At 44.0% G+C, this 8,419-nt stretch overlaps 1 protein-coding gene across 6 annotated transcripts in view; it reads left to right on the plus strand.

Annotated features, from left to right (window-relative positions):
• Positions 1–7,933, plus strand: part of RHOBTB1 (Rho related BTB domain containing 1) — a 146,552-nt gene extending 138,619 nt beyond the window's left edge. For 4 of the 6 annotated variants that reach the window (XM_019638389.1, XM_019638386.1, XM_019638387.1 and 1 more), the window contains 3 exons: positions 1,851–1,939; positions 5,065–5,170; positions 5,714–7,612. In XM_019638389.1, the coding sequence (XP_019493934.1) occupies positions 1,851–1,939; positions 5,065–5,170; positions 5,714–5,883 (365 nt within the window). In that variant the 3' untranslated portion in view covers positions 5,884–7,612. Of the gene's footprint in view, positions 1–1,850; positions 1,940–5,064; positions 5,171–5,713 lie in introns of all 6 variants that reach the window. The other 2 variants (XM_019638390.1, XM_019638385.1) reach the window with 1 other exon arrangement.
• Positions 7,934–8,419: the final 486 nt, after the last annotated feature.

Genomic DNA, 8,419 nt, shown 5'->3' on the forward strand with positions numbered 1-8,419 from the left:
AATCAGCAATCTAGGTGTTTATCGCTATGTTCAGTTGACTCCGGTTAACTGCGAAAGCAGAGAGAGTGCCTGTTTTGTTCCCTGGCCTATCGTCTGCACACAGAAAAGTGCCTAAGCATATCAGATTCTCAGTAAATATTCACTGAATCATTAAATGAATTAAAATGAATGTATGAACATACCAACCAGTCAGATCTGTGCTTGACCTTCGGGCAATGTCTTTAGAAAAAAAGATTTATTTCTCCAGGTTTCTACTCTACTCGACCAACAGGAAATCAAAGTCCTCCCCTCATCTTCCTTCTTCCCCAGTTAGATAGTAAGAGATAGCTGAAGCATTGCCATCTGATTTAAAAAAACAAAACAAAACTGTTTTTAACTAATATACCTGAAGTCATAGACCCAAATGAGAATATATTGCCTTTTAAATAGTACGCCTCGGAGGCTACGATGGGCAATTCCTTTTTTTAGAAGTATCAGTTCCAAACCATTTGACTACTCACAGGTTTTACAAGTATTTGTTCTGTGAGGATATATTTGATCTTTTTTGAAACAGTCAACAGTAATTTGGAGCCAAAGTTGTTGAACAAGGTTTGTGATCAACCTAGAAGTAGTGCCATTTTGGCTTAAATATTAAGTATGGTGATGAAAACATGGGACTGATTTCTCCATGGAAGAAACTGACCCAAAGAAACCGTGTGTGAACTACAGACTTCTCTGTATGTTTATTATTAAAGGCTATTATTACTGTTATAATTATTTAATATGTGGCATCCTAAGATGATTACTTTCATCCTTTATAGTGTTTGCTTTGTACCATTTAGTGTAAGTATAGAGTGTTTAGAACATAGTGTTTACGAATCAGTTTCTGGGGTGAAAATGCTATGCAAGCCAAAGTGTTGAATGAATATCAAGAAATATTGCAGTTACCTAAAATTGAAAAGCCCGATGACTTTTCTGGGAAATTTAGTTTCAAATAGCACTTGTTTGTCAATCCAGCTGAGGAAGGGTTTACCAAAGAAACCACTCAAATGTGGATACCTTATTGACCAGATAGAGGTATATTACCTAACAAGTATGTAGAGCTAGAGCAGAAAGTCAGTATGATTTGTGAAATATATTGGATTAGAGAACAGATACAATAATAGATAAGAAAAAGGAATACAGCAACATCAAGAAGCTAGAAGTGCGTGGCATAGAGTACCTATGCATGTCAATCCCAGAGGCAGGTGACAGCCCAAATGGAGGCAAGACAGCTCAGTCTCAGAACCACAATTGAAATTCAGCTTAGAAGCCTCGGACACAGCTCCCAAGCAAATATGGCTCTCTCAGCTGGATTTGTGTTACTTCCGGCTCACAATCTCCCCAATTGTTGGAATCTAAGAGGTTGAACAATATGTCGCCCATCTGCAGCTGTTGAGACAGACATATGCATTCACACTGTTAATCTCCCGTATGGATTCATTCCTGTTACTCAGTCTCTCCGCTCTCAGAGAGTGTTGAGATTTGGAGTGAAGCGAGTGGGGAAACTGTCAAACAGGAAGATACTAGAGAGTCTCGAGGATTCTAGGAAAGTGCTGGACTATCTAGAACTGTGAAGGTCTGGGGGACTCTGGCTATTGCAGAAGTGCTAACAAGTGTCCCCAGAACCATTGGTGCAATGGCTATAGACCAAAGCTCTATGTACTGAAAGGTACTACACATCGGAAGGGCCTTAGATCCAGTTCAGATGGCTGCCAGAGCTGTGTCCCATACTTCCTCCCCCGTTGGGTGGCCCCAGACCAGACCCTCAGGGCAAGATGTCTGGTTTGTAGAGGACGGCTTCACTTTCTCCTGTCCCTTCTCGTCCCCAGAGCAGCACGCCGTTCAGGAGCTGACCAAGGCTGCCATGAGTGGTGTGAGCATTGATGGAGAAGTGCTCTTTTATTTGGAACTGGCCCAGGTTTGTAATGGTTTGCTTTTTACCTTTTAAGTGTGTTCAACCAGTTCATTGAATGCTGATAAAACATTCCAGTGTTGCATCTGTCTAAATAAAGATGTCACCACTGAGTCACAGAGGCCCCCTGTGTACACTGAGAAGATCTGAGAGTTTTACGTTTCCTGCACCATTCACCCTGCTGGGCTCCATTTGAAAAAAAAACAAGGACCTTGCCCCCACACCAGCCCCCATTGCCGCCCCAAGGCACCAACTTCACATGTGGGAGAAAAACTTGGGGCATGCTAGGGGAAGGCTTTGTCTCTCCTTTTTTAAATGCTTAGATGTGTGTAGGCCAAGATCAGATAGTTTCTAGAATTCCATGGAGGCTCCACATCTCACTGCAGCTCCCCTGGGGTTTTTAAAAATCAGTATTTGTTAATATTGATGTTGTGATTCTGTATTCCCAGTATGCACTTGCACTCTTCTTGTAGAGAGGGTCCAAGATCCAGCTTCAGCTTTGTAACTGAATACCTTACTCAAGGCACAAAGCTAAACTCTGCCTCAGTTTCCTCCTCCGTAAGAAACAGGGCGGGGGGAGGCCAGCCGAGCGGCACGTTGTTGGTTAAGAGTTGGCTTGGGACGCCAACTCTGAGCAGCAGGGCCCCGGTTCGGATCCCACATGAGGGCCAGTGACGCTGCGCCCTCTACAGCTAAGATGGTGAACAACAGCTCGACCTGGAGCTGGGCTGCCGTGAGTCGCCGGCGACGGCGGAGGCTGCAGTGGGGCTGGCTGGCAGCTGGCGTGAGCTTTCATGAGCCGCCATGAGCCGCTGTGAGCAGCCGTCCAATGGCTGGCGAGTGACTTCCTCACCCGGGAAGAGCACAATGATAATACCAACATGGGCCTGTGAAGCGACACCCTCCACAACTAGAATGAAGAACAAAAGGACAGCAACTTGTCTGTTCCCCTTCCCCAATTCCCCAGCACTGTTCCCTTCCCCCAATTAAAAAATAAAAAAGAAAGAAATGCAGATGGTGATTCATGCCCTATCAACCTTACCGATTATGGTGAGAATCAAGTGGGAAAGACTGTTCAAGAAACAGCATGTAAGAGTGGAAGCCCTCTCATAATGCAAGGCACATCCTCGTGTGTGGGATTATCTAGTCTCTGGCATAGACTTATTGGCAATGTGTTCTCACTCTGAAAGAACTAAGAACAAATTCTTTAGTCTTTTATTTGGTCTATTGGCTTTGGCTTTCGTTGTTCCCTCTCTGTTAGGGCAGTGGTTTCCTACGTTGTAGGTCAGCCAATTTAAATCAGTATTTCTCAATCAAGGGAGAAGAGGTGGTTTCAGGGAAATGAGGGAGGCACATACATAGCAGGTGTTCCTCGGGCCTTTCCAACTGTGGCCATAGGCGATGGCTTGGATTCAAGAAGGAAAACAGTGGAATATGACTTTACAGAAACCTGCTCAGTCTGACTTAACATTCAGCAAGCATTACTATTTGTTAGATTTTCTCCCCACGTACCAGGCACCACCCTAGACAAGAGGTAGATTAAAACGGGAGATTCTTTGCCCTTGTGGCAATTATAGGCAAGTGAGAGAAATAGATGCAGGCACCAATTAGTAAAATCCAGTATGAAGAACAGCCTAATAGAGGTTACAGGAAAAACTGAGAAGAGACATCAATTGCAGGAGGCTCAGCAAGCTCCCATCAAAATCGATTGTCCACACTTGAAATTTGGGGTCTTTTAAAACAGGCCTGGGGGATGAATAATTTGTGACTTGGGCTCTCTCCAGTGAGTATTCCTCCTAAAGATGGAATGACCCAGAATTTCATATAGGACCAGGCCTCTTCAGGTAATCATTTGTGACTGTTTGTTTTGTGGCTGTTGGTTTTGTGTTCCCATGCTGTCCCCTCCCCCAGCCTGCCCACACATACACTCTGCAAGGAAATATTACTGCTAAGCTCTGACAGGCCTTGGGAGAAGGGGTTTAGGGTGGAGTCTCCCATACCTTAGCTTATTCATTAGACCCTAACCCAATGGTGTGCTGGTAAGTGTTTCACAATCAGCTTGGGGAAAGTGGGCCCCTGACCTGTTGCATTTTCTAATTCCTGTGGTATAGATTTCCCACCTGACCCATTTTAACAATGTGAAGTCCCTGAGCTCAGAGTAGGGAATGAATACACACTAACAATTGACTCTCCTGACCAGGTAGATACAAGTCAACTCCAGTACACCATGACCCTAAACCTAATTTCAGAAAGAAATCTAATAGCAAGAGTTTAGAGCACCAGCTAAAATTGTCTGTGACATGGGGGTTGTGATTTTTAGAGAGTTTCTTGGATTAGTTTCTGAGGACTTTGGCTTTTTTCTTGGCCTTCGCTCAGGATGACGTGGGCCCCAGAGGATGCCGGGCTGTAGGTTTCAGGGTTTGGCCTGATCCAAGGAACATCAGGAGCAATAAACAACAGAATGGATGTCTGAGAAAGGGTATAGACAAAAAGAGTGAGGGATGGGAGGAGACCTGCCACAATTGGGGAAGGAACAGTGGTGGACTGTCGATGTTTGAGCGTCAGGTCTTTTTCAGTCACAGCTACCTCAGGGCCAGCTCCCTGAGCACCTGCTCAGAAAGGAGGGGTGGGTGTTCAGACCCCTCCCACTCTGCCCACACCGCCTGCTCTTCTTATGTAACCAAAGGACAGGTATAGTACAGTCACACATTCCACAGTCTCCGCTTTCAGCTCTTTGGCCCCAGCAAGCTGAGCTCTGACATGCGACACGGAGTATTGCATTGCCCAGGCTTCCTTAAACAGAGATGACATCGCTGCTTTCTGCCATGGGCTGGTGCCTTCCAGAGGCCACAGTCAGTTATCACTAGAGGGCCAGCTGGCGGGGGGAAAAGGGGAGGGCGAGGCATACTTTAAACTCCTGATCTGTTACTGTGATTATTTTTGGTGCACCTATCACAGGGGATAAAAGAGGGGTGTGCCAAATGCTATACTTGGCTGGAATAAGAACGATGGCCAAAGTCAAAACAAGATGTTTACTGAGTTAGCATATGGCCCTTTATTTCCCTCATGCCTACGTGGCTTCTCCACTGTAGATAATAGAGTTTCACCCTCTTTTGGTCCCTTCCCTGCAGTTTCACAACGCCCACCAGTTGGCCGCCTGGTGTTTGCACCACATCTGCACCAACTACAACAGTGTTTGTTCCAAGTTCCGCAAGGAAATCAAATCAAAATCTGCAGGTGAGACGGTGGGATCCCCATGCATCCAATTCTTATCACTTCTGACTGAAGGGTTTGCTTTCCTTGCCCTCAAGAAGGAACATGGGCAGTAAGCAGCTCATGGAGAAGTCATGGTGACTGGCTGCTGGTCATATCCTCACATGACATGACACAGGGATTGTAGATTGGGAATTCTCTTTGGAGAACTTCATGCTTAGGGGTTCGGGTGAGGTGGGATTCAGGAGGCCCTGCTACAGGGCATGCTGAGGTTATCGGCCCAGCCTTGTCCGGGGAGACAGGCTTAGAAAGAAGCTTACACTCCAAATCAGGTGGCCCTGGGTTCAGGCTCCCTGTGCCCAGATACATGACTTTTGGGCAAGTGACCCTACCTCTCAAAACTCCATTGTCACAATCTGCCAATGGTCCTAATCATAGTCCCTGTGCATCAAATCATTGAGAGGATGTATACAATAATCATATATGTGAAGCATTAAACACAGATGCTAGCACATAGAAGCGATCAGTGATCAACAGGTGTGATCATCCACCCCTTTCCTTCACCAGACAACCAGGAATATTTTGAGCGCCATCGTTGGCCCCCTGTGTGGTACCTGAAAGAAGAAGACCACTACCAGCGCGTGAAAAGGGAACGCGAGAAGGAAGATATTGCACTAAATAAACACTACTCGAGACGAAAGTGGTGCTTCTGGAATTCAAGTCCAGCGGTCGCTTGAGCAGGAAGAGGAAAAAAAAGATCAGTAATCCGACACACCACTTTTAAAAGCACTACTGTAAAATTAGTCTTATTATTAGAGATAAGATGTAGTTCAGGTTTCAGGCACTGATCTTCCTCCACTTTTGTGCATTTATCTTTGTCGGGATCAAAGCACAAGCTCACCATCCATGAGCCTGGACAAAAAGGGAAATCTACGCTCACTGCATTCCTTATATGTATATTTTTTTGTTAGAAGGCTTAATAAACCTTAGTCCATTATTTAATTTCTTTTTATACAAAGGAAAAAAGAAAAAAACCAACCCAGCTTTCATGTTTCAAATTCCAAACTGGAAAATATTTTTATACGGTCTCTTGTATTTTGTTGAAATGAAAGTACTATGTATTACTTTATTTTACAGGCCACAAATTAACCATGAAGACACCCTGTGATTCTCTGTGCCCACATGAACGCAGAGCATTTATTACATAATTAGAGGGTTATCCTTTTGTTGTGAAGTAAAGGGTTGGAATGAAATTTCCCAAAGTGCAAGTTAGAGAGTGTTGAATCTTTGTTCTGCTGAATAGCACTGGTATAATTACCAAGTCAACTCCAAGAATGCGTATTTCCAATATTTGCCGTGTGAGTGCTAGTAATTATATGGTTATATGTGCCATGTAAAATATAGTGATATCAAATCTTCTGTTGTTTCAAATGTCTAGATTCAAGAGGATAATCTTTATAATCATTAGAAGGGCTTATTAAATCCCAGCATTATTCAGGGCAAACTCGCTGGTGGACCTGAATACAAAAGATAACGTAAGAGCGTTGGTGTTTGGATCGCTGTGTTAGGGTTTCTGTCTGTCCTGTTCCTTGATCTTGCCATGCTTCCGCATGCAGATTCTCTACTGACTTGAATCGAGTTGGGTAAGGGCAGGGGTCCCCAACCTCTGTCCCACCATCTGCAGGCTTGTCACATCTCACCACCAGAAATAAGCTTCCTCAGGTCTCTCACCTGCGGCCAACTTCACTTTATAAGACATGTATTTTTAACTCTTCCCAGGGAAACTTCATGTTGCTGCAGAACTAGGCTAAGGCAGACTACCCACTGCTGCCGAAATTCGGCGGAGCCTGTGAAGGTACAAAGCTGGAGGCTGGGTCGTCTAGGGTCCCTGCATCCTCCACCACAGACAGGAATCTTAGTCCAAGAGTCTAGGAAATGGTGCTATTGTGAATTCATTCTGACCCTTTGTCACTCTGAGCTTTCAGTGTTAACATAGAAAGTATTCAGCAGGGGAGCTTTCAGGAGGCAGCCAATCACTGCTTCTCAGTGAATTAAAATGTTACAGCATTCATACAGAGCATTTGAAGGCCGCAGCTCCCTACCTACCATGGGATGTTGTATGGTGGGGGCGTGGTTTATTCTGTCGCAAGGTCAATTTATTAATGCTTAAAGTTGTGGATTTTTTTTTTCTTGTAGCTTTCGGAAGTTGGAAAAGAGACAGTTGAGTCCCAGTTCCAATGTTGGCAATCATATGCATTTGAAAAATCTATCCAGATTATAGATAGGCGATTATTACTGATAGTGGAAACACACCAGATACAAGAGTCTGGAGAGGCCCAGACAATGCATCACCCTCTCATGACAAGGGAGGGGAGCAATGGAGTAGGGACGGATGGTTGTAAATGCATGTGCTTTAATTTTTGGTCAATAGGGTTGTAAATCATTAATGGAAAGAGAAAGGAGAAATATTGAGTAGATAAATGTCAAGATTCAGGAAGAATCAGCATATATATCCCATCATAAAATGGTAAAGGTTGAGTTTTCAGTGTGTAGTCAGAGTTGAATTTACACAACCAAAGCTCCCATTTGATTGTAATCTTGCCAAAAAGTAATGGACCTAGAAATGAACCTGGGTTATAAGCAATAATATCCACTCATGTTTGTTATCAGCTGCTGTGACCAAGTGGCTGGTTCATTTGGTTGATGCTGATTATGGCCTTTAACCATGGGGGTTTGTTTTGTGTTTTTTATTCCACAAAAAGCCAATAAAATTGTTTAGCTATAAAACGCTTTCAGTTTGTTTTTTTTAAGGACTACCATCATTATCATTTGTGTAATGGTAATAGCTTTTTTCAAAACTATGAAAACTTTAAAGGTGTTGAGTCTTGGGTGTTTTTGTGCTCCAGGAACAAGGCTGCTTGAATGACGGCCATCTTTGTTTGCCAGCTGAGATTGCAGTGCCATGATGTAAATGAGGGGTCTGGTTCTTTGCTCTTGGCTAATAGTTACGTCACTAGACATGGTTTAACCTTGCAGGGGAAATAAAACCTGACATGATGTCTCTACTCTCATGGATTTACTATAATCTGGGTTTGGGCAATCTGCCAGCAGCTCAGAGGAAAGTTTCATTGGTGGGCTTATGGGAATCAGTCTTTTCTTCAGAAGCACATCTGACAAAGCCTTTGGGAAAACGTGTAAACAATTTTGGACCTTTAGGTAGTTTAATGTTTACCCAAGCTCAGAGGGAAGAAGAGTCTCCAATGAGATCGCATA

Source organism: Hipposideros armiger, unplaced genomic scaffold (assembly GCF_001890085.2).
Source record: "Hipposideros armiger isolate ML-2016 unplaced genomic scaffold, ASM189008v1 scaffold_39, whole genome shotgun sequence".
Lineage (NCBI taxonomy): Eukaryota > Metazoa > Chordata > Mammalia > Chiroptera > Hipposideridae > Hipposideros > Hipposideros armiger.